The 26,869-nt window shown below is 41.2% G+C and overlaps 1 protein-coding gene across 13 annotated transcripts in view; it reads right to left on the bottom strand.

Moving 5' to 3' along the window:
* The window catches only part of LOC137375917 (kelch-like protein 3), a 193,687-nt gene that overhangs the window by 140,115 nt on the left and 26,703 nt on the right, over window positions 1–26,869 (bottom strand). For 9 of the 13 annotated variants that reach the window (XM_068043609.1, XM_068043599.1, XM_068043612.1 and 6 more), the window contains exons 2-5: window positions 23,381–23,503; window positions 15,999–16,105; window positions 8,287–8,391; window positions 6,261–6,382 (exon numbers count right to left, since the gene is read on the bottom strand). In XM_068043609.1, the coding sequence (XP_067899710.1) occupies window positions 6,261–6,382; window positions 8,287–8,391; window positions 15,999–16,105; window positions 23,381–23,503 (457 nt within the window). Of the gene's footprint in view, window positions 1–6,260; window positions 6,383–8,286; window positions 8,392–15,998; window positions 16,106–17,965; window positions 18,000–23,380; window positions 23,504–26,869 lie in introns of those variants that run through there. The other 4 variants (XM_068043604.1, XM_068043610.1, XM_068043611.1 and 1 more) reach the window with 2 other exon arrangements.

The raw sequence follows: 26,869 nt of genomic DNA, 5'->3' as shown, positions 1-26,869 counted from the left end.
ACCCATTACATTTCTAACTTTCTCCAGTTACGATGAGAAATTATTGACCTGAAATGTTAACTCCATTTCTCTCTCCACAGATGCCGCCTGACCTGCCGAGTATTTCCAGCATTTTCTATTTTTACTTGCTTACGAATGCCTCCTACTTTCACCTTTGTTCAAAAAGGATTCCCTTTATTTAAAATAACGTACAACAGTCTATGGGCAAAACCACATGACTCAACTTCCATACTCTTCATTTCCATTTCAAGAAAACAAGAATTTTTCAGGTTGTTGGATTGCACAGAAAGATAAGGTGAAACAAACAGAATCACTATCTTCAAACAGTGATAAGTATAGTGAGGTTCTTTCAAGTTCACCAACTACAGTAGTCACTCCAATGTGCAATGAAGTACAATATGTACAGAATCGAGAATTGTTCAATTTTATCTAGTTACTGTGATAGCACAAGATAGTTCAGAAAGTCATTTTATTGCCATTGCTCCAAACATTTTAGTTTCAAACCTGGTGCATCACAGAATTTTTTTTCTTTGTCAACCAGTCAGCAAGACCAGCTTGTTCAGTCTTTAATTTATACTGGCAAAAATTGTTAACACTAACTGGGGATAACCAGATTGAAGCAGAGGCTATTTCAATGAAGTTTCACAATTGCAAACTGTAACTCCCAAATAGGCTTGGCACTTGTGCAAGCCACTATTTGAAAAATATACACTGATTGTGATGTAGTTGACTCCAGCAAAATTCTGACCAATTGTAGATTTAATACAAGTTCAACATTAAGTAAATTAGTTCAGTGCAAGAACAGTTTTTAAAACAGGTAAATTTGCTGATTTATCAAAACAGGTTGGAGATTTCATACTATTATATTTTAAAAATTTTCATACAGTTCATGCTAAAATTCTACCATGAAATTCTTCATAAATATGTTACCAGTGTTGGATAATTTTGTGCTTGGTGCTGCATTACTAACTCCACAAAACTGTACGATAGTGGCTCAAATACAATCCCAGATTTATTGAAATGCCAAGATAGCCAGTCTGCAGCTGATGTTGGTACTCCACTGTGTGCCCCATAATACACAACTTGCATCTGTCCAGTTTCAACAACTAATACTCAATCGTTCATTGCTGAACATTTAAAAATGAAGAGTTATCTGGCCCAATGTCACTGCTTGAATGAGAGAGAAATAAAATGCAATACATAATACAATTTTTTCACTGCACGTGCTCATGCACTGGAACCCATATGAACTCACTCAGCCCTGACTGTAAGTGCCCAGTATTACAGATCACCTGCAAAAGAAACATCTTCATAGACTCAGGGACTATGATCAGTGAGCAGCAAAGTATGTTTCAAAATGGCTTTTTAAGTTTGTGAATTTCCCGTTCAAGATGAGGAGGTTGTACTATTGAATGGAACATTCCAATCCAGGCCTCCTGTATTGTCATCAATCACTCCCTGGTCAAGTATAGCACTGATAAACACACCAACAATATGCTCAGTTCCAAACTCAAAAGGGCATCCCCACTACACTGGCTTTTTTTTCTATTTTGGCTGTGTGCCCATGCTCGACAGGAACTGGATCAAGACTACTCAACCTTATTCCACATTTGATCCCTATAGCCAATACAGGGGATTTTCACACAATTTGCACATGCAGGGTGGACATTGCCCGTTTCAAGTGGGTGCCCTACTAAAAGTAGTGTACTTCCAAACTGGCAGTCAGCACAATTCTGGGGTATATCAGGCACTGGAGATTAAGACCGAAAATTTCACAGCCAAAAACTCCCCTTTGCCTTCATATTATGCCCAAAACAAAAGATGAAATAACATTGAATTTCACTCTGATTAAGTCCTCCACTCTCACAATATGAAGCAACAGTGCTGCTAAAATCCTCATCCACACTTTTATTAACTCCAGGTATGATTATTCCAATGGCCACCCATCTTCCACCCTCTGTAAACTTCAGCTCATCCAAAATTCTGCTGTCATTATCCTGACTCATACCAAGTCCCATTTACCATCACCCGGTGCTTGCTGACCTACATTAGCTCCCAGTCCAACTATGCCTCAGATTTAAAATTCTCATTAGTGTGTTCAAATCCCTCTCTATCCCCGACCATTCCCAATCTCTGTAACTTCCTCCAGCCCTATAACCCTCAAAGATCTCACCATTTCTCCAATTCTGGCCTCTTGTGCATCCCTGAATTCCATCTCCCCACTATTGGCCCCTGCTCTGCCATTCAATAAAGAGCATGACTGATCGTCTAATTCAGTACCTTGTTCCCGCTTTCTCCCCATATCCCTTGATCCTTTTGGCATTAATATATCTATCTCCTTCATGAATATATTTAATGACTTGGCCTTCACTGCCTTCTGCGGCAGAGAATTCCACAGGTTCACCACCCTCTGAGTGAAGAAATGTCTCCTCATCTCGGTTCTCAATGGCATACCCCGTATAATGAGACTGTGACCTCTGGTTCGGGACTCCCCAGCCATCAGGAACATCCTCCCTGCATCTAGCCTGTCTAGTCCAGTTAGAATTTTATAGGTTTCCCTCCCTAAACCTCCCCTCCTCTCTGCCTTCTTTAAGATGTTCCTTAAAACTTACCCCACCTGTCTTTATGTGGCTCGGTTTCAAATTTTATTTGATAATGCTCCTGTGAAGTGCTTTAGGATGTTATACTACATTAACGACATTACATAAACGCAAATTGTTGTTATACACATAGACAGCACTAAGTGACCCAAACAGTCTGTACACTCACTCTCCCAACCTCTTGTGTGACTTGTCAGAACTAACACCACTGATATTAATGGGAATATAAAATTACAAAATAAACAAATGTAATCTTTTAAAGTTAGTGAGAGCTTCCGTTATGCAGTCTTCAAGGGATTTATAAGGTGTGAAATGTCCAGATCTAAATCATAATTCAACTCTAGGTGAAGATTTTTTTTCCAATGCCTGAAGCTCTACTACTTTCTAGAATTGTGCCCATTTATTCTGATGATGCATTCTTTTAGGAAATTGCTCACTCACTTTTGAATGAAGTATCGCATCTGCTTTAGCCCATACCCGTGCACTGTACAGAAATAATAGAAAGCCTGAAAATCTGCAGGTCTGTGATCCTGGTAATTACGCTGAAATCACAACTACCAGGAACTTTGTCACTCGCTTACTTTCCATGCTCAGGGGAAGGTTCCCTCTTTCATGTGCTGATGACGGATCATTACAGCACTTGGGGTGCACCTGGGGTGCATTTTGAGTGCCTACCTCCCCCAATATGTCAAAAAATTCAGCAACTGCTACTATGTTTGTGGCAGGGGACAGCGTCGACCTTCCCCCTCCTGGAAAGAACAGTTGTGCTTTCAGTGGCCCTTTTGTAAGACAGAAATATTTTTTAGAAGTCCTCCTAAGAGGTCCATGACAGGATAGTAGCCTGAACCTAGTTTAGTTTAGTTCAGTTTAGAGATACGGCACTGAAACAGGCCCTTCGGCCCACCGAGTCTATGCCGACCATCAACCACCCATTTATACTAATCCTACACTAATTCCATATTCCTACCACATCCCCACCTGTCCCTATATTTCCCTACCACCTACCTATACTAGGAGCAATTTATAATGGCCAATTAACCTATCACCCTGCAAGTCTTTGGCATGTGGGAGGAAACCGGAGCACCCGGAGGAAACCCACGCAGACACAGGGAGAACTTGCAAACTCCACACAGGCAGTACCCAGAATTGAACCCGGGTCGCTGGAGCTGTGAGGCTGCGATGCTAACCACTGCGCCACTGTGCCGCCCTGGATTGGACATAGCCCTGGGTTGGAACCTAGGGTTGGACATAGCCCTGGAGCGGTTATCACATGACCTCCTGCCTCCAAACAGCCAATCCCACCCCCATACTCCCGTCATTGGTCTCCTGACAAGTCCACCCGCGCAAACCACTGCATTCCAACGCCAGGACAGCGAACAGGCTCTTCAATACCCAATAGGATGATTCTTGACTGTCTTTTTACCCATCTCCAATCTAAAACAAAAATGTTCAAAAAAATTGGGAAGGTGGGTGGGGGGGGGGTTAAGGGAGCCAAAAAATGCACACTTAAAAAAAAAGACACCCTTATGGTTTTTCTGCTGGATTTACTTGCAGCAGTGTCTGGAGATTATTCTTTAATTCCTGGAGCCTCCAGCATAACTCGGGAGGGTTGGCAATTCTACCTGCACTCTCTCAGCGAGGCCCACAAGTGTCCTTTGGCAGGCAGATGTGACTTTTCTCAACATGCTTGCCAGCTCCCACCAACTGAAAGGGGTGGGATCAAGGGAACTCTGACATTGGGACTTCCTGCCCCTGGCCTCATCATTTTCAGGCCACTGGATTTGTAAAGAACAAGTGGAGGCTCCACCCTTTTCCCAACACAGTACAATCCCAGTCTAATTCGACATACTTACACTGGAGTTGCGACAGAAATGTGCTGGAAGGACTGAAAAGTTTTGGCCCAAATTCTTTCTTGGCAGATTTGTACTCCAGCAGTTACTCATACATGCATTAAACAGATTGTCATGAAAACCCTATATGCCAAATGGGAAATATTAATTTCATTGGTTGAAACCTTGCATTAGACTTTTACTGGGAATTCTTACAAGTAACTTAAAAAAAAAACTGGCAGCCAAGATGGCACTGAAATTTACATTTGAAACACCAAAAGATCAGACTGGAGACAACGCGACTGGCTCAACCTAGCCAGAACGATGGGATGCTCTCTGATTAAATTACCTGGAACGGCCTTATCAGCACTGTTATCGGGGGCCATCTACACCCATTGACTTTGAAAGAGTCAACCCCCCCAAAGTGTGACTGCACAGCTTGAGGTGTGGTGCCTTGAATCTCAGAGAAGATTCCACAAAGACCTCATTGGCACCCCATCCAAAAACATTCACTCCCTCCACCACCGACGCACAGTGGCAGCAGTGTGTACCATCTACAAGATGCACTGCAGCAACGCACCAAGGCTCCTTAGACAGCACCTTCCAAACCTGCGACCTCTACCAACTAGAAGGAGAAGGGCAGCAAATGCATGGGAACACGACCACCTGCAAGTTCCCCTCCAAGTCACACACCATCCTGACTTGGAACTATATCGTCATTCCTTCACTGTCGCTGGGTCAAAATCCTGGAACTCCCTTCCTAACAGCACAGTGGGTGCCCCTATCTCACATGGACTGCAGCGGTTCAAGAAAGCAGCTCACCACCACCTTCTCAAGGGCAATTAGGGATAGGCAATAAATGCTGGCCTAGCCAGCGACGCCCACATCCCATGAATGAATAAAAAAAATTAAAACAACAAAGGGGCTTGATAATGTCACGTGACTGCCCGCGCAGCTCTGTAAGCTTTGCCACACAGAAAGCAGACAGTAGTAACAGAAAAGTCATCAACAAAGCAGCTCTCTCTCCCCAGTAAAAATCAAGATAAGACCTGGCTGCAACTGGTAAAGCCCCTCAAGCCTGCAGACCACCACGCCAGCACTAGAGGACAAGGATCAAACCACTCTTGTAGTTTCAGGAGCCCTGAGAAAAGCAAGCTCACAACCTTGCACGTGGCCCAGCAAGGACTTCAGGAATACACTTCAGCTGAGGACCTGAGATTTGAAACTGTATTTAAATTCCATTTATTCCAGACTCTACTCCAACCATCAAAGCTGTTTTCCCTCTGTAATCTATTTGTGAGTGTGTGACTTTCGTGTGAATGTGTGCATGAATGGGTAGTATATTTTTAGTAGTTTTAACCAGTTTAGTATGTTAAGAGTAATAAACTTACATCTTTCTTGTTTAAACTCAAGAAAACATATCTGATTGGTTCTTTTGCATTTACATTAGAGGAACAGGAGCAAGAACTCACCGAGGTGGTAAATTCATCCACTGTGTTAGAAAAGGATAAACTCTGCTGCGGTCAAACCAGAGAAGGGGCGAAAGGGGAACCTGAGACCCCCTCCTCACTTGGCCGTAACAAGATTTTCAAACTTTGTTTTCATCCATTATCTCTGACGCAATGGAGATTTTGTAAAATAAGGGAAGAGAACACAAATAAAGATTTCTACAAGATTAATAGAGACAGTGATTCCAAAATATATCTGGCAGCCATATGCCCTGCTGGACTCCATTTTAGTTCAGTGCCCAAGTTCAATAGTTTAAAAGGTCAACATTTGAGTTAAATGACTGCTTTAAACTGTTTCCTGGCAACACAGATGCATACTTTACCTGCACATTGTCTTCAGTGACCTCTACTTCAGCAGTGTATATGTAATCTATTAGTTTACTTAATGTATGTCCATCTATGTCTTTTATCTCAACTTTCTTTGCTTTACTTTCAGCCATGTCTCCTGCAAAAGAAAAAACAAAATTACATTAATTGTAAAGGCAATGTCGTTTGTCGCAGACAACACACCTTAACTAAGTTATGCTCAAAAGTTCAAATCATTAGACTGAAACTTGTGCAGAATGTTGAGTAAGATATCTAATTCAACCGAGATTTCCACAAATACATAAGTCAGTCCATCTTCAAGTCAACTGTATCTTCCATTTTATTGAGAATTACATAGAATAAGTAGCACAGAATCAGGCCCTTCAGCCCAACCAGTCCATTCCAACGTTATTGCTCCACCTGATCCTCTGTCCCATCCTTCCTCATCTGATTCTATCAGCATAACCCGCTATCCTTTCTTCCTCATATGCTTATCTAGCCACCCCTTAGAGGCATCTGTACAATTCACCTCAATCACTTCATAATAGCAAATCTTCATCGCTCTCTGGCTAAAAAACTCTTCTGAATTCCCTCTTTGATTTCTTGGTGAATATCTTATATTGATGGCCTCTAGTTTTTGTTGTTCCTAACAAGTGGAAACACACTGAAGACCTTAGTGTGGTTTACTCTTTAAGAGAAGAGTAAACCAGCCTGTTATATTTCCTGATAGGTTTGATCTCTCATTTCTGACATCATCCTTGTAAATCCTCTGCAGAATCTTTACATCCTTTTAACAATATGGCAATCAGAACTGTAAACCGTATTCCAAGCGTGTCTAACCAAGGTTTGATGCAGGCTTAGCATAACTTCTCTACTTTTCAATTCTAGCTCTCCAGAAATAAACCAGAGTGTTTGGTTTGCTTTTTTTAAAATGGCCTTATTCATCTGTGTCACCATTCTCTCAAATATCACCTTGAAAAAAGTCAGGTGCAGTGGATTTACAAAAGTCCAGTGAAGTAGCAGGTGAAAGAGACATGGGGCAGGATTTTAAAGCCCTTCTGCCATTGGGAACATTGGCGGGGGGCAATGAAGATCAGTGCAGCAGAGGCCCGCCACTGACCCCGATGGCAACAGGCCCCATGCCGGCCGCCTCGCCACTCAGCGACGGGACCCCCATTTCAATATGTAAGCTCATTTATATGCCTGATTTAATGAGGGTCCTGTTGCCCCCTCAATCACTGCACCGATCATCATTTGGGTGGCCGACAATGCCACGCCTTCGAATCCTCATTCAAGGAAACATAGCGTGACCCCTGTGAGAACGGGGGAGGATGATTGTTTCTCTGTGCCGGGGGCGTGGGGAGGGGAGTGGGGTGATATCACTGCAGGTTGTTCGGTGGGGGGGGAGCGAAGGTCAAATTCTTAATAAACAAATTCCAGGGGGGAAAAGGGCAGGAATGTTTTGAAATGCCATTGTGGGGGGAGGGGTGTGGGTGGGGGGAGGAGAAATGAATTTAACGGTAACTTAATTCTGTTTTTTGTGAACTGAACTGATTTGGCCCTTTAATTTTAAAATCTCCATTGAGGGCTGTAAGCCCTTTAAAAATGGCGTCAGCGCCTGGGAACCGTTGCCGGCGATGGCTTGCCCGCCCCCTCCACATCATCGTGGGGGGCGGGCGCCACGGCCATGCAAATGAGTCGCCATGTTTGAAATTGCAGCGGCTCCATGACGTGGCGCCCGTGCACACGGGCCGCATTTGTTTTACATCCGCTGTCTACTTCGGCGGTGGACTTTTAAAATGCAGTCCATGGTGTTTCAGTGAAGTAGTAGGGGAAGCTGTTGACCAAGCTGTGGTCTGAATCTGTGTCATCAGTCAGGCAGAAAAAGGAAGCTCAATTTCAAGCCGCATGAGGATACACCACAGGCGCACAACCAATCTGTCAAAACCTTCTGTTCACCACTGACAAAATAATCTACTGCTATCCAATTTGAATATATTCAAGTCAGAAACTGCAATTGCTTTAATGTATAAAATAATCCACCTAAAAATGCCTTGAAATGTTTTGATCTCCCTCTTGTCTTGAAGACACTCATTGATACTTGCCATCTTCTGACACTTCTCCTAAGTCGCCAACGTATGGTTAAATCTGGACAACAAAGATCAACAGGCATTACAACCAACTCTGATTATATCCTCATCCATTGACCCATTTTACAGCAGCAGCCATGGAATTATCAAGCAGCATCAAGAACCTGCCTGTTTTTAACAACCTTCCAAGCCCAAAAACGCATAACCAGTAGTACCACTCCACCACTCTAGACCGAGATCAACTTAGCACAACACCATAATCTTTAAAACATCCTGGTCTACAGTATGTGGCTTAGTATCAGAAAGGGAAAGGCAGAGTAGGAAACCAAGTCAAAGGTATTAGTCACTGTTGCTCCCAAGCGAATCACAAGGAGGTGTCCAAATGTGGCACAAGTAAATTTGGTCCAGCTGAGATTGAGGACTCTTGGGTGGGAAAATTACAGAGGAACTTCTGTATCCTAAATTCTGTCAATGCATTAACATGCTGTGGCACTGCAGGGACATAAGTGAACCTTTCAAAAATTCAGGTAGCTAATCAATTGCCTTACAATCCAGACTCAAAAATTTGAAAACCTTGAATCTGCACTGTAAAAATTTGGAATGCATTACTAATGAAATTGCATTAACTAATTATCAGCATGAAACACAAAAAAGGGCATGTTGTATAAAACACCATATATATATATGCATTCTTTTTTTGTGAAGTTAGGTAAGCAGCAAGGAATTTTTACAAATAGTCGTGAGACTCAAAGACACCTTGTAACTGCAGCATTTATTCATACTTTAGTCTTTGAACATCAGTACTGGTATTAGCAATGACCCAATACTTGACTGGCAAGAGTGCTGGGCACTATTGATGGATTCTTGGCAGAAGTCCTAATCAAACCACAATAAATGTGGATCCAATTTAGAGATACAGGGTGCAAAATTACACTCCAGCTGGCAGTGGACGGGCCAGGATTTTTCATCACACTGCAGCAAGTCCGAGGAAAAAGGCAGGTGGACAAAGGAGAACTGGAAGGGTAACAAAGAGAAAAAAATGCATCTTGTATTCAAATACATCATAATTAGTTTTCCCTGCACTATCTATACTTTCTATCACCATCGAGATTTTAATCACAGGATGCGAACAGGCTTTTACATCTATGCTACTAATGAAGTCTAAAATTATTTTCAGTTTGATTAGAAAAGCATTTAGTGTTTATCAATTTTCACATTTGCTTTTATTCAGTTATCACCCACCACATATCATTACCCAAATCTATTATCAATAGCAGAATGCAGCTTAATATGGATAAACCCGGTTACGACCGAGGCGGGAGGAGTGCTTTGCTAATTCAGTCCCACTTCTCCACAGGTCACAGTATATCAATACATTTTCCCACCTACCGAAAAACTCCCAATTACGTACTCTATTTGTGCCTCAGTAAAAAGCTCACCAACCAGGTTTCTTTAATCAACAACAAAATTAACAATTTATTATAAAAACAAGCCTTAACTAATAATGAGATAACTCTATATACGAAAAGCTCCTTATTTCCCTAGCCCTCATGCACACACACATACATTAAAAAAAAAACAGTTAACTGGGGGAAAAGGATGTTTTGGTTTACAGCTGTTTAACAGGAATAATAAAATAACTTAGGTTGTCACAATCTGGTAGGAAGTTCTTCGGTTTGGTGAGGTATCCCAGAGTCAAATAATCAGATTGCACTCGAAGTCTCTCCAGGTGAGATTGATGAACAGTCTGTGATGGCGTTCAAGGCAATTCGACTGCACCAGGCTTCACATAGGTCGTTCATTAGGGGTGTAGTAACAGGTCTTCTTGGGTTTTACAGCAGCATGATAGCAGTAGAAGATTTCTTCAGATTTCAGGATTTCTTAAAACACAGGAGGCAACAGGAACCATACTTGAGCAGGAATTCTTCAGAGACAGGAGGCAATAGGAATCTACCACCTTTGAAATAAAAAGTTTCTTCTCAAGGGATGCAGGATTCCATTACAGAGAGAGGTAAAGCTTTTTCTGAGTCTTCCTCTCTGATCTCCAAGCAGGTCAAAACCCAAATTTCAAATGCCTGTTCTTTGTCCAACTCACTGGCTTTTTAAAGGGTCCAATGTGTCACAAGAGTTTTGTTGTTTTGTAAACTAAGAGATCTGTGTGCCTTTAAAAACTGGGAGAAGGAGTTTTTCGATAAGCACTGAATGCTAACACATGGTGTTTGAAGTGCAGACTCTAAAACTTGTATCCAAGCAACCAGAAAAAAGCCAGTTGCTGCTGGAGACCTGTGTTTGCAGACAAGACCTCTCCCTGAAAGGAAGGCTTGTCTCTCTTGTAAAAAAAAAAGGAATCTTGCATTTGAGTTGGGCTGTGTTCTGCCTGGAGAGTGAAAAAGACCCCTGGAGAGGAAAAGACCCAGAGAAAGAGGAGTTGCTGCTCTCTGTGGAGAAAGGCTCCTTTGCTGAGAGGAAGACTACATTGTTAAAGGTAGCAAATTCCTATTGCCTCCAGTCTCTGGAAAATCTCTGCCTCAAGAGCGAGTCCTGTTGCCTTTTGTGTTTTTGGGAGATCCTGAAATCTCAAGAAAATTTCTACTGATAGACTGCTACTTTAAAATTTAAGTAGACCTGTTGCTACAACCTTTTGCTGAAAGAACTGTGACACCTGCTGCAGACGAATTGCCTTGAACACCTACCCATCACAGACTATTCATTAATTTCACCTGGAGAGACTTCCGAGTGGCATCCAACTACTTGACTCTGGGACACCTCACTAATCCAGAAATATCCTACCAGAAGTTACCCAGTTATATTATTCCTAACAGTTGTAATTTAAAACATCTTTTAAAACTGGTTAACCTTTTGTTTATGAATGTATGTGTATGCATGAGGGTTAGGAATAAGGAGTGGAAAATCTTTTCATAGATATAGATCTATCTCATCATCATTTCAAAACTAGGTTTATTAACAAATAGTTAATTTTGTTGTTGTTTAAAGAGACCTGGTTTGGCATGCTTTATTCTGGGGAATAAATAAAGTGTATAATTTGGCTGTTTTCCAGTAGGTGGGAAACTTTACTAATATGCTGTGACCTGTGGAGTAGTGGGACTGAATTAACAGTGCATTACTCCCACCTTGGTCGTAACAAAAGTGAAACAAAACCTTCCTAAACAGGTCACATGTCCAGACATAGAGTATCCTTTATCATTCAAGGTATGCTCTGAGGAGGTCAAACCCCTTGCTGGTTTCCTTGAAATTGCCTGCTTTTTGGTCCTTGTATACAAATTCAGCTTCCTTTCAAAACATCCAAAAATTTCAGCTATTTGCAGGTGTCAACGCCCACTGAAAAATCCCTTTTCAGTTTTTTTAAAACACACAGAATTCTAAGTTTTTAATACAAAAATAAAAACCTTGTAATAACACAGAATAGGTTTAGCAAGAAATGGAATACTACGGTCAGAATTTCTGGAAACTGCAAAGAAAATGGCCAATTTTCAGCTCTAACTGATCATATAATTATTCAATCATTCAGCAACATGATACACAGGAAAGCCTGCAAGATTTTTTAATTTACTGCAGTCCATAGGTGAAAGTTAGCAGTGGATTTAGTGCATTTGGTATAACTCCATAAAAAAAAAGGAAAAATCATCCTCTGTTGCATCAGAATTCAATCTAATGACGGTGAATTGAAAGTAGCTTGATCCACTGAGTAAACAAGAAGCCACTGACACATTGGAATTCAGCTTGATGGGAAGTAGTTGGCAAATCTGTCCTCTCAACTAGAGTATAATTTTGCATCTTGAGTAGTCTCCAAACTGGATGCACATTTTTTAATTCCAGGTCGATGACCTTTCATCAGACTTGAAACGTTAACTCTATTTCTCTCTCCACAGATGCTGCCAGACCTGCTGAGTATTTCCAGCATTTTCTGTTTTCATTTCAGATTCCCAGCATCTGTAGTATTTTGCTTTTAAGCATTTTTCATGGTCATTTGGACTTCAGCCAAGAGTCTCAGTGGAGAAGGTTCAAAGCACGGCCACAAGAATGATCCCTAGTTTAAAAGTTATCATAATAGGCTGAGAGCTGGGTCTTTTAATACAAGAAAAGCATAGACTTTGGGTAATTTACTTGAAGTATTTAAAATGATGAAAGAACTAGACTGCGTCTGCATGGACAGACTATTTGAACTAGATAGGTTAGGAAAAATGAGGATCATGCATTTAAATACCTAAGCATAGAACTAGATTAAGTGTTAGGTAGTTTATAGAGGGTTATCGACACTTGGAATAAGATACTGGCTCATATGGCGAATGCAGATTTGCTGCAACAATTCAAAAAAGGAGCCAAATGAGTTCCTTGCTGTGGCTAATGTCACTATGTACAAAACGCAGATGGAGGTTGGGTATGTGTCTCATGGTCATGGTAACCTCCTGAACTCAGTTTGATCGCCTTAGGGGGTCAGAGAAGAATTTCCCAGATTCTCTTTCCTTGAAGTTGCCTTGGAGCTTTTGTTAAACATGATATATTGCCTCTCCTAGAGAGGGAACACAAGGGACCTTGATACTTAGCTGCTTTGTGACTGTTTGGACAGGCTCAGTGGAGTAAACAGTCTGTTTCTGACCAGCTTTTTGTATGTTTGCACCTACAATGATAAAGCAATTCCGATTTTGAGAAATAAAAATAGAAAATGCTGGAAAATCTCAGCAAGCGAGGCAGAAACTGTGGGGAGAGGAAGGTAGGGTTAGCATTTCACATCAATAATCTTTTGTCAGAATACAAGAAAAAGGACAGCACCTCTGACAATGTAGCATGCTCTCAGCACTGCACGAGAGCTTCAGCCTAGATTACAGATTATATTCCGTTTCAGACCCATTTCGGTTGAGTACCACTTAGTGCGAGAATTAGTGCTGCATGGAAATCTTTAAGTAAACATTGGCAAAGATCTAAGTAAAGGAAAAAGATTATACTAAATCTGCTTATTTTGACAGATCATTCTTCACCATTGAATCCTAATGCACAGTGAACTACATATAAATTGGCAAATCTCCATTGCTATTGCTCAGAAGTCCTGAACCTGCTCAGATGCAGGCCTTCTCAGCTCTCAGATAACTCCCAATGGCCACAACCCAACTCCAAATGATTTAGTTAGAGCCCTCTGGGAGGACCAGTGCATCAGGAGCATAGCCAGAGCATGAGAGTCTTGTCTATCTTGGGAAGGGATTTGGGAGTGGGATGGGGAGATCCTGGAGTAGTTCCTGGAAGCTTTATAGGCAGGCACCTGGAAACGAGGTGAGATTAAAGAAGCTTCAAGTCCCCATCCCTTTGCAATTCACATCACACAAGGGGAAAGCGAGAACAGGCAAAGTGCTTCTGAGGAGTCGAAATATATGGCTACAATCCATTGAGGTTGAAATAGAAGCAAGACCAGGAAGAGATGAAACAAAACAGCAGCTCCGGTTACTCAAAATAAATCCAGGTGTCCCTATTTGCAGGGTCATGTGATTTCCATGGACCAATATAGAGAATCAGATTTACCCTTTTTAATGAGGCACAGAGATGTGTGACAGGCTGAGATAATGAAAGGAAGGGGGAAAAAAAGTACAAGTATGTCTTTAAGGCATCCTGATGTTTTTTGCTTCATCACAAGGTGCTTCCCTGATCAATCAATGGTCAAAGAGACCCAACGGTACAGTACTGCACCATTTAATCAGAAAAGCTTCAGTTCCACTCCTGGACAATTCTAAATTTATTGATCTCAGCTGTGAAGATGGCAAGGATTTCACAAATGGATCTCACAACTGAGTGAAGGAGAGGCGAAAATCACCTTCGTAATGAGGCACAAATGTGATACTTCCACTGCTGAACAACCTGTTGTGACGCTCATGTAAAATGCAGCGACTGAAACTCCAAGAACTCAACCTGAAGAGTTATAAAAATTGACTTTTAAAAAAATTGAAAAATGTGCTAAAACAAAAAGCAGCTGAAGGTCAAAAGACATAGTTTTATATATTCAAACTGTCTGGCAAGGACAAAAGAATACATTCAAAGCTAAGAGGTGTCAATTACACCCATCCTAAACCCATCAAGAGATATTTTTGAATTGAATGGGATCTTCTGAAACAAAGAAAGTATAAAGTAGCCACATCCTAGTCATTGTTGGTCACACCAGGAATGATCTATGTCTCCCAACAGAGGTAAAGGTGTGAAACCATTTTTGAGCTTTAAAGGTAGTACCCTGAAGAGAGAGAGGGGGGAGACCCAGGAAGAAGCTTGTCCAGCTGGGAGAAAATCCAGCAAGCCAAAAGGGAAGGCGCCCTGCTGCGAATTCTACATTTTCAACTTAAGCAGCAGTGAGCTAGAAGTGATCTTCTGTCTTCAGACAGAACTTCCAACCAAGAGAGAAATCTATAAACACCTCAGGCTTATGACCAATCAGAACTTGACCTTCGAGAGAATTTAACAGGTTTACCATGAACCCCAAAACTCCACATCACTTAAAACCACTTACCCCTTTTCCTCTCTATCTGTCTCTTCTTGTGTGCGTGAGTGAATGAGTGAGTGGGTGCAGTTGGGACAATTTCAGGAGAAGGCATATTGCTCAATAAATAATTAATCTTCTGTTTTAAACCCACAAGAAAACCTGTCCCTGACTCTTTATTTGACAAATACACAAAGGGGTTAAAACCCTAATAACAATAACACTTGCTGCAATCAGTTGGGAGTAGAACAGTGGGAACCACCCACACCCCTCACCACATGGCCGTAATACTGTCCACACTGACCATTCTAAGATGACACAGGGCAGAATGACCACTCGGGCAAGGTACAGGCGGTTGTCAGTGCTTGTGAAACAATATCCCAGTGGGAAAAGGACAGCAGAAAATCTTAAAACAAAACTCAATGTGGGGCCTTGACATCTGCCACTGCTGCGTCTCAATTGAGCTAGCAAATTCATAGATGGATCATGGGGTAACACATATATTTTCTCTTCCTTCCTGTGAGGAGGTTCCAACCCTTCATTCAGCACCTCCCTCACTGGCATGGCTAGATCAGAGATTCAACAATGGAGAACAACTTGTGTGGCATTGTGCTTCTATTTTCTCTCCCCCTGGCGTTGACTCCTTGTAGTTGTATGGTTCCACAGATGCCAATGTCTCCAGTATTTTCTACAAGTGGGCATTTATTCATGTAAAAGCCCTGACATCAACATCAGTCAAGTGTTTGATAGCAGGAGGCATTACATCTGAACCCAATCCTGTCCTAATCTGGCATAGAGACATGTGCACACCCCAACCTGAAGAACTGGACAGTGATCAGATGCAGCAATCCTGATTGATTTTCCCATTCTGAAACACATGGACTGAGGACAACTATGCCCCCCCACCCCATTGCAGAGTAAATTTACGGTATGCTGCGGTAGCTCATTGTGAAATTCCAGTAATCAGTTCTAGGACATTATTTTGCTTTCATTACTGAACAAGCAAATACAACCAGCTCCATTCCATAGGATGTGATAAACCAAGATTCCCAAAGACAAATTGAAGTGCTCACGAGGAGTTAAGAAGTACCTGCCTGTCCTTGTGGCCAAAGCAGATTCTAGAATATTTGTGTAAAACCTCTACAAAATCACATGGCATTTAACAACTACATAAAAAGACAGATAAGTACCTGTAAACATGGCACAGAAATAAGGACTGCAGGCTGCCAGGACAATACGATGCGCTTCAATTTCCACATCCTCAGCAACAATGGTCACATCACACAGAGTGGTTTTACTGCAAATTTACCAAATAATCTGTTAGAATTCATGTTTACAGAACAACAGATTGCAATGGAAACATGGCATTTAGCGTTAAGATCAGATTTTAGCATCAGAAGTATAATCAGGGCTAAAAACAAGCAGAGGCATTATCAATCAGCAGGGAGGGGGAAGGGGAGAAGAAATTTCTTGGGGGAAGGGAAGAAGAAAAGCAGCAGATCTGCTGCTCTAATTTTTTTTTTTTAAAGAGAAAAGTGCCTGACACTCATTTTATTTTGCATAGCCCAAAAAAAGACAGAAGAGACTAAGACACAAAGGTAGAAATTACGGTGCAGAGGGAGTTAGGTCCAACACTGCATGCACATTGTAACTCTGCCTTTAATTTATTAAGTTTACTGCATGATGTGGTAATTCAGTAAATAACAAGATATCTTTCTACATCAATGAATGAAAACAATTCCTCAAAAATTGTAAGCCTATACTTACACTGCTATATGTAGGGCAAGCTCCTGCTATTTCTGAACTACCATATGTAATCTCCCTTTCTTCTCCAAAGGTCCTTGAACAGGCTGTCACCATCCAGTACCATGCTCACCTCTTGCAAAAATCCCAATCCAAATCCCTTCAGTCTGGCTTCTGTGCCTCCCACACCACTGAAAGCGCAACATGCTTTATGACTGCAACCATAGCACATTATCCCCGCTTTTTCTCCTATATCGAACAGTCCAAACTTCTTCACCAGCCCTCTACTATGGTCTACTTGTGGGACCATCTTCAGTTGGCTACACTCCTACTTATACAAATAGAGCTAGTTTCTCCTCAAACCCCAAATGGCTAGCTTGAGAACTCAAGATCCTAACCTTGTAACCCCCTCTCCTATTCCTCATTTACACGTTTCCCCTCTGTAGGAATACAATTAGATAACAACACCCAATTCTCTCTCTCCACAACCACCAATGTTTCAGATTACATCTCTGATATTAAGTCATGGATGAGCCAGAGCTTTCTCCAAATGAACATCAAGTTCCTGCAGAAACTCCATGCTCTTCCTTGGCTTCTCTCAAGCTAAACTAGCTGGTACACTACCCAAGTGTACAATCCTTAGCTGAGCTTCAAACCCCATAGTTTACCCATCATCAAGACTCCTCATACCCATCTCTTCATCACCAGCTGGGGCATTATCCTCATTCCCATGCAAATCCTGTCCTGCCCCAAGTCTTGTTTACCCATCAATCCTGTCCTTGCTGACCTCCATTGGCTCCCCATCCAAGAATGCATAAAATTGAAAACCCTTGTACCCATTTACAAATACCTCCATGGCTTTACTGCCCACTCACTTTTGTAATTGCAGCTAGTGCTATGTCTTTGATGCCTCCTGAACATCCCTCCCTATCCTACTTCACCACAGGTTTCAGTCTTGAGTCGTTTCTGCCCTATTCTCTGGAAATCTCACACTATAATTCCTACATCTTGCTACACATGTCCTTACTTTCAAAAAACCTTCCAAACCTTTCATTTCAACCATGGTTTTGATCACCTCCCCTAACTAGTTTACAACTCTCCACATTCTTTGATCTCTAAGTGCCTTGCAATAGTTGCTATGTTAAAAAGGTGTTCCATCAATGTTTGTGTGATGATGGTGGCAGTAGACAGTCAGTACAGGGGTGATAGTAATCCTACATATTGTGCATCCTTTTACAATAGACAAATCTGTTTATTATTGCTTAAAGGTCAAGAAGCATAAGTGCAGAAGGGGAACATTTGCAATGTGAGTATTTACAAACAGAATGCCATTTTGTGTAAAGCATTAACTTAACTCACAGGTTGTTGTACTTCTACAACAGATCTTCTTCCCTGTACCATATCTCACACTCACCCAACATCAGTCATGTGTCTTCATGTATACAATATACTACACATATTCTTCAATCTGGCCCTGTTACTGATATAGTTAAGCAATATATATTACGTATAAATATATATTTATATATACATGTATAAACACACACACACATATATATATACAGCAATTAACAAGAAATGAAGAACAGCACAGAATGAGTGAGATTTGCACTGGTTAGGCAGATAAAATTCAGCTGGGTTTTAATTAGTCAGTTATGCATACTGCTAATACCTCTGTTGTTTATTTGTGAATCTATAATAGTCAACTGACCATTTTTTAGTGCTTCACTAAGAGACCAGCACTTTACCAGTGTCAGAATTGAATAATTCTATGATGAGACAGAAAACAAATAGTTTCCAATCAGCATTTTCCAACAATTCTGCATTTGAGAGCAAAACTCACCAACCGAGCAATCTCAACAACTGAGAGTTAAATAAGCAATTTTAATGTAGAAAAATGTCCCAAGGCACTTCACAGAAGCATAATCAAAAAAATGACCAAGGCAAATGAGGTATTAGGAGTAAAAACAAAAAGTGCTAGAAATACTCAGCAGGTCTGGCAGCATCTGTAGAGAGAGAAGCAAAGTTAACATTTCATGTCAGTGACCTTTCATCAGAGGTATTAGGAGTGATGGTCAAAAGCTTTGTCAAAGAGGTGGGTTTGTCAAGTGCAGACCTGCTCCATTGCACCCATTTTGGTGCATTCTTGAGTTGCAGTAGGTGGAGGGGGGGAAAGCGAGATGAAAGAACAGGACTGCATACATAATACTGACCATGCCCTTGGTTACCCTTTAAGCTGTTATCTATGTTTCTGCAAGTCAGAGGGTATGCTGACTATACCACGCATACCTGACTGGGAGTAGGAGGCAGTATAACACAGGAAGACACCAGTGCCCTGAAGGCCATGGTTAACAGAAGAGTTGCACAGATCTGAACTGGAATATAACAACTTGCATTTATATGGCACTTTTAATTTAGTTAAATATCACAAAGCACTTCACAAGAGCATTATCAAACAAAATTTGACACCAAACTACATAAAGAAATATTAGGACAGGTGAGCAGATACAGTTAGAAGAGGTAGGTTTAAGAACATCTTAAAAAGGAGAGAGAAGTAGAGAGGCAGAGAGGGAATTCCAAAGCTTAGGGCCTCGGCAGCTAAATTTGAAAATAAAGAAAATGTGTCTGGTAAATGAAATAACACAGATGAGAATTGATGCAGCTTGACTGAAACACTGTGTCACAAAATCACAGAATAATACAGTGCAGAAGAGGCCCTTCGGCCCATCGAGTCTCCACCCATGCATTAAAGACACCTGACCTGTCTACCTAATCCCATTTGCCAGCACTTGGTCCATAGCCTTGAATGTTATGACGTGCCAAGTGCTCATCCAGGTACTTTTTAAAGGATGTGAGGCAACCCACCTCTACCACCCTCCCAGGCAGTGCATTCCAGACCGTCACCACCCTCTGGGTAAAAAGGTTCTTCCTCAAATCCCCCTTAAACCTCCTGCTCCTCACCTTAACCTTGTGTCCACTCTTAACTGACCCTTCAACTAAGGGGAACAGCTGCTCCCTATCCACCCTGTCCATGCCCCTCATATTCTTGTACACCTCGATCAGGTCACCCCTCAGTCTTCTCTGCTCCAGCAAAAACAACCCAAGCCTATCCAAACTCTCTTCATAGCTTAAATGTTCCATCCCAGGCAACATCCTGGTGAATTGCCTCTGCACCCCCTCCAGTGCAATCACATCCTTCCTATAATGTGGCGACCAGAATTGCACACAGTACTCCAGCTGTGGCCTCACCAAAGTTCTATACAACTCCAACATGACCTCCCTGCTTTTGTAATCTATGCCTCGATTGATAAAGGCAAGTGTCCCATATGCCTTTTTCACCACCCTATTAACCTGCCCTTCTGCCTTCAGAGATCTATCGACAAACATGCCAAGGTCCCTTTGTTCCTCGGAACTTCCCAGTGTCAGGCCATTCATTGAATACTTCCATGTCACATTACTCCTTCCAAAGTGTATCACCTCACACTTTTCAGCGTTAAATTCCATCTGCCACTTTTCTGCCCGTTTGACCATCCCATCTATATCTTCCTGTAACCCAACTGCCTGTGCGGAGTTTGCAAGTTCTCCCTGTGACCGCTTGGGTTTTCGCCGGGTGCTCCGGTTTCCTCCCACCGCCAAAGACTTGCAGGTGATAGGTAAATTGGCCATTGTAAATTGCCCCTAGTGTAGGTAGGTGGTAGGGAATATGGGATTACTGTAGGGTTAGTATAAATGGGTGGTTCTTGGTCGGCACAGACTCGGTGGGCCGAAGGGCCTGTTTCAGTGCTGTATCTCTAAATAAAATAAATAAGACACTCAATCTCACTGTTAACCACTCGGCCAATCTTTCTGTCATTCGCGAACTTACTGATCCTACCCCCCAAATTGTCATCTCTGTCATTTATATAAATGACAAACAATAGGGGACCCAGCACAGACCCCTGTAGTATGCCACTAGACACTGGTTTCCAGTCACCAAAACAGCCATCTGTCATCACTCTCTGTCTCCTACAGCTAAGCCAATTTTGAATCCACCTTATCAAGTTACCCTGTATCCCATGTGCATTTGCTTTCTTGATAAGTCTCCCATGTGGTACCTTGTCAAAGGCTTTGCTGAAATCCATGTAAACTACATCAACTGCACTACCCTCATCTACACACCTGGTCACATGCTCAAAAAATTCAATCAAATATTTTGTTAGGCATGACCTCCCTCTGACATGGATCAAACATGACAGTAGTTCCCAAGAAGGGTCACTGACCCGAAGCGTTAACGCTGCTTCTCTTTCCACAGATGCTGTCAGACCTGCTGAGTGGTTCCAGCATTTCTTGTTTTTATTTCAGATTTCCAGCATCTGCAGTATTTTGCTTTTATGACAATATTTGAAACTGTCCAGCTTAAACATGATGAACAGGGGAAAAAATTAATTTTCTAACCACAGTTCAGTTCTTAAATGAGTAAATTATAGAAAGTTCACGGCACAGAAACAGGCCATTTGGCCCATCCTGTCTGCATTGGCCAAAAAACGAGCCACCCAGTCTAATCCACCTTCCAGCATTTATAGAATCAACAATATAGAATGACAATAACACTGAAGATAAAATTAGTTTACTTGTAAAATCATTATTTTACCTAGTTGGCTCAAGATTTACCTCAGATAAATAGCATTTTTATATTTTAAAACAAAAAGATCCAACATGAATTGGCATGCAAATGAAGTGACTAGAAGAACTACTTCATTAAATCCTTAGGTAAATTAATGTATGAACTCAAATTTTTTACCTCAGTAATACCTCAAACTTAACAATTCAAGAAATTGGTCTGACCCACTTTTTGCAATTCTCTTGGCATTTCTTCACAAACGAAGATTTTAGGAAGGTTGTAGTCACCGGTTGCAGGCCCGCTGTTGGCTAGTCAGGCCTATCCGTGACCGGCAGATTCTCCCACAGCGGGTACAAGTGATGGTGTAGTCGCCGCTGGGGGCAACTGGATCTATCGTTCTCCTCCTTTTCTCTTTCATGCTGATTCTTTGCTCAGTCTCAAAGGTATCTGTAGCCCTCCTGATGTAGCATCCCCAGGCATCATGGTCTATGGTCTGTGCTTCCCACTGGCAATGGTCGATGTGACTCACAGAGAGGGACTACGTCAGTGAGTCCTTGAAACGTCTGTATGGGGCCCCTTGGTTCCTTTTACCTGTGGTCAGCTCTCCATACAACACGATCTAGGCAGGCAACTGCCGTCCATCCGGGCAACGTGACCCGCCCAACATACCCCACCTTTTACAATATCGACTGATTAAACTGACATACAAAACAATAAAAAAGGCTGATTTTCAGAGCAGTGTCTCACCTCAGAATGATGTTCGTTTTAGCTGTCTGTGTGATAAAAATCAAGTATATCTGTCTAGCTGTTCTCTTAAATCTTATCACAATACTCTAAATCCAGTCCAAATACATAAGGAGTTTAAAAGCCAGCTCAAATTAATATCCTTGAATCCAGCCTAAATCAATACAAATATTGCAAGGATTTGTCAGGTTCTCCCCAAGACTACAAGCTACAGGGAGGAATCAAGCCACACAATTTAAACATAAATAATACTGCATGAATGGTTCAGACCACAGTTCCTTTATAAATCGAGTTGTCCATGATTTAAATCCAAGAAACACCGGCAACTGTTTGAGTACTTGAGTAAGATGCATTGTTCAAATCGGAGAGAATCAATTTGTATTTTTTAAGAGCTAAGTCAAGCCAGTGTAGCTCCCAAGGTCGTGAGAAATAGAAGAATTAATTCAAAATAATTTAATATATAAGATTGCAAATTTGCTCTTTTCCCTGAAGAGAAATATCATTTCTACCATAAATATATACGTTGTAATCACTGCCATTTATTCAATATGCACTTATTGTTAAACTATTTCACTAGCTAATTAAAGTCTAAAACAAGGTCTGATGTAACACTCTATTGCTTTACAAAGAAAGAAAGAAAGATGCTGTGGAGGCATAGGATAACTCCAGTAGCTAAAGTAGTTAATAGCAAGGTTTTTCTGTTTGGTAAACTGGGCACATACCAAAAACTTACCTAGATATTAAGGCTAGATACACTGAAGGTCATAGGGAATTACAACTCATTCTGGAGAATGATGTAAAACACAGTTGAAAAATCTGAAGTACGAAGGATAGAAATGTCCCAAAAACACATCTTGCTGGTAGCTACTTTGACCCAAAATGCCTAAAACACAAACTGCTCATAGAAAAATAGGAGCAGGAGTAGGCCGTTCAGCCCTTGGAGCCTGCACTGCCATTCAATACGATCATGGCTGATCATCCAAACTCAGTACCCTGCTCCCGCTTTCTCCCGGTATCACACAGAATGACCAAGTAGACTGCTAATGACATGACTGTAATTCAACATAAATGGAAATAAAAGTTTATTCTGCAGATGAGCACTATTACTGGCTAGTGTTCACCTGTAGATTACGTCCATATGTTTAGTTTTTGAAAACAGTTGCTGTGTAAAATATCTGTACTAACTGAATCACTTCAGAGTTGTTTTAACCATCCATCTCATTCAAAGTGGACCATTTGAACTGAAAAGTAAATGGACTGTCTAGGAGACATCAAGGTTAAAAAAAAGAGAAAATAAAATATAGCATAAATTATTCGGAGATAACCAGCAATGTTAGCAGAAGCCTAGGAACCAGCTAGCCATCCCAACCGGAGAATGGCATATTGTGATCTGAGATGGGAGGAGATAAGAGAAAGAGAGATCTAAGTGACAAGGAAAAGTGATTCAAACTCAGGGAGAAAAAGTTCTTTGTTTTAAAAAGTTACCTTCGTAGCTCATTCATGACTTTGAAGGCTTTCATCATATGAAAAGGATTCATAGTAACCGGGGCCTGATCCTTATCATCTTCATTCAGATCCACAGTTCGTGCTGGTGAGGACTTGGCACTGCTGTTTATGTAAATGTGAAAATATATATTTAGAGAGAAGTGAAACATAAAACAAGAAAATATACAAGAGCATAATTAAAGGAGTATTGTCTTTATCAAAACAAGGAAGAAATGTTCAAACAGCCAAATGTCAATTCTAACAGAATTTATGACAATTTAATTATGTGGCAAAAAACAGTGACTATAACAGCAACTTGCATTTATATATTCAATGTAGTAAAATGTCCCAAGGTGCTCATGACCCTCAGCTAAGGAGTTGTTTAATATGTTCCGTGTTTTTAAAAATGATACTCATACATATTTATCCCTCCAGCATTCTCCAAATTAACTAACACTACCAAGCAATGGTTGCATATACTGCTGATGAACATAGCGATTTAAAAGTCCCAAATTCAAAATGTTTGAAAAACCACATAAAAACGAAAAAGGCTGGTCTATTCCCAGGCAGTAAGGAAACATGCTGTTAAGCAACGGACCAACAGGGCTCAATAATTTCTCAGACAGACAATCATCATCTGTACCAGGTAAGTGATTGAAAATACTCACAATTGATATTTAGTAAAGACTCACAATACTTCAGTTTCATGATTAATTTGTAAATATTCCAAAAGCTAACTACATAACTTCTCAAAATCAAATCAGTATAAAAATCAGGGTAAAGACAATTGAAATTTTATCCCTACTTACAGCTGCTCAAATAACTTTCTCCAAATATTGCCAAGCTATGCAAGACATAGTAAAATAAATGGCAGTTTTTTTTTTACTTGTAACTTTTTCCCTTCTTCATAATATTTATAGTAAGTTAGTGTTTACAAAAGCAGAACAAATTTGCAAAACACTGAATCAATTAACTGGAAGGTGCCAAGTTAGTACAAATTCCAATAAAGTATTTCCAGGTTACTAAGATGACATTAAACTTTGTGGAAATATTTGCATAGCCGAACACACACTTCTTTTGGAGAAGAAACCGGAATCTGCCGCCTTGAAGTCTTTATTAGCAAAGGAACAAATATAAATAGAAGGACATTTATCCTGTCTTTACAAAGAATTTCAAAAGGAAGACTGAGTCTGCTAAAGCCAAGATTGTTCAAAATCAATCCAATTGTTTTTTGATGAGGGTGAATTCATGACAGCATATATTCCATGCTATATTTGCTCCAGCATAAAACTTGCTGGTCATTACATCATGCTCACCTACTGAAAGATAGCTTGAGAGAAGTGCACAATAATTTTGTGCTGGTCCATGGAGATGCCAACTTACTTTTTTTGCCCTTTTCTTACCATTTTCACCCTCTCCTTCTGAAGGCATTGGCTCCTTGTTGAGACTGGCTCATGAGGCAGATTGCCTTCAGTATCTTACCCAAGTGGCTGTTATTCACGTGTGAACCTACAGAATGAGTGTTGGCAGGGGGCATTATAATCAAGTCAGATCCTTTCTTCACCTAACCCAATCTACAATACAAACGGGAGTTCCTAAACAGGAATTAAGAGTGAAAATCCTACAAGATTTGCCATTTCCTAACCTAGGGAACTGAAATGAATTGTAACACCTCTACCAAACCTGACGCATTCCTAGACTGGAGAGCCAGTGCTGAAGGATAAACAAACAGCAGCATTACACAAATGCCATATTACAGAGCGGAATCTAAAAATTAAATTGTATCTGCTACGCAAGCCATATTACATGATGGCTTTTTTATTCGTTCATGGGATGTGTCACTGGCAAGGCGAGCATTTATTGCCCATCCCTGATTACCCTCGAGAAGGCGGTAGTGAGCACCTTCTTGAACCACCGCAGTCCATGCGGTTAAGGTGCTCCTATAATGGATTTCCACCCTGCAACAATAAAGGAACAGTGATATATGCCCAAGTGAGGATGGCGCAAGACTTGGAGGTGAGGGATTCCCATGCAACATAGGAAAACTCTTACAGGGTTGAGGGGATGGTGAGAAGGGGCTGAAGGGCAAAGGTAATAAAGATCAGGGGGGAAAGTTCGGGATGGGAAGAAAAGTTTTGCGGGGGAAAGAGGGCAATAAATGAATTGTTAGGTTATTGGGGGAGTGGGAGAGGGGCTTCGATCTTTTATTAAACTTTTTAATGTAAATGTACCATCCATTCCTCTTTAAAAATTACAATAATCTGTAAGGGCTTAAAGCCCTTTAAAAATGGCGCCTGCACGGTGGTGCCGGATGCTGTTGTCGGGGACGAAGCGCCCACCCCCTCTACGTCATCGGGGGCAGGTGGTCCGCCCCTTCCATGTAAATTAGCCACCGCGCGACATATCGCGGCAGCTCAGGGGCCTGTTTTGATGGTGAGTTTCAAAATTCAGGCCAACATATTTAGGAGAGGGCAGAAAATATGGATAAATTGTTAGAAAATCCAAAGGATCAAACTGTAGTTGCCCCTGAAATTAATTGACGTGCAAATTATGTTGAAATGTTTTAGAAGATATATACAATGTCTTGATAGTTGGCGCAAAGTTCTGTTGTTTTAAATTTGTCATTAGCAAAACAAGCAAAAACTTTTCAATCTGTCATTTCTGAGATTAGGTATTGCTCATGTTACGAGGTGAGGCAGGGGTCTAGGGCAACCCTCTCAGTCTTTTCCTGGTTTGGCCGTAACAGGGTTTAACTTTTAAAACACCGTGTTTTTAGCTTCCTCTCAGTGCGTTCTTGCGCACTGCTCTCTAATTGTAATTGCAAAGAAATCAACCAGACAGGTTTTCTCAGATTTAAACAAGAAAGGTGTAAGTTTATTAACCTTAAAACTCTAATTCAATTAAAACTAAGAATACGCAACACGACCACGCTAGCATGCATATGCGATGAACACACATGCAAATAGAGAGAAGGGGAAAGAATTAAAGGGGGGAAGGTTTGAAGTAATAGCTGGAGTTTAGTTACTGGTTTTGATAGCATGTAAAGTCTTTGATTGCAGTTAAATCTTGCAGTTCTCGTTGGGACCCAGTGCACACTTTCAAACTTGTTTCGCTGGTCTTCTGACTTGAGACTTGAGTTACTTCCTTGGATCCCTGGAACTTTGCATGAGAGAGAGAGATGCCCTCTTCTTGAAGTTCAGTTGCAGTCTCTTCCCAAACTGTTCTGTGTCCACAATTCGACTAACTCCAGGGTGGCCAGCAGGTTAGTCATGTGACTAGCTCCTTGCCTGAAAAACAGCCTCTCCTGCAAGGTTGTGGATTCCTTCAAGCTCACTAGACACTCTCAGTGGGGGTTGGAATGCTGGCTCAATGACTCTCGATCACCACCATTGACAAAAATCCATCTAGCTAACTGAATCAGGAAATACTCCCATTGTCTTCTTCATGTAAATGGTTTTTAGAATGCAGCCATATTTTCAGCCATTGTTG

Source organism: Heterodontus francisci, chromosome 12, assembly GCF_036365525.1.
Source record: "Heterodontus francisci isolate sHetFra1 chromosome 12, sHetFra1.hap1, whole genome shotgun sequence".
Taxonomy (NCBI): domain Eukaryota; kingdom Metazoa; phylum Chordata; class Chondrichthyes; order Heterodontiformes; family Heterodontidae; genus Heterodontus; species Heterodontus francisci.
Note: the sequence above shows the minus strand (reverse complement) of the source record. Positions and strands in the feature narration are given on the sequence as shown.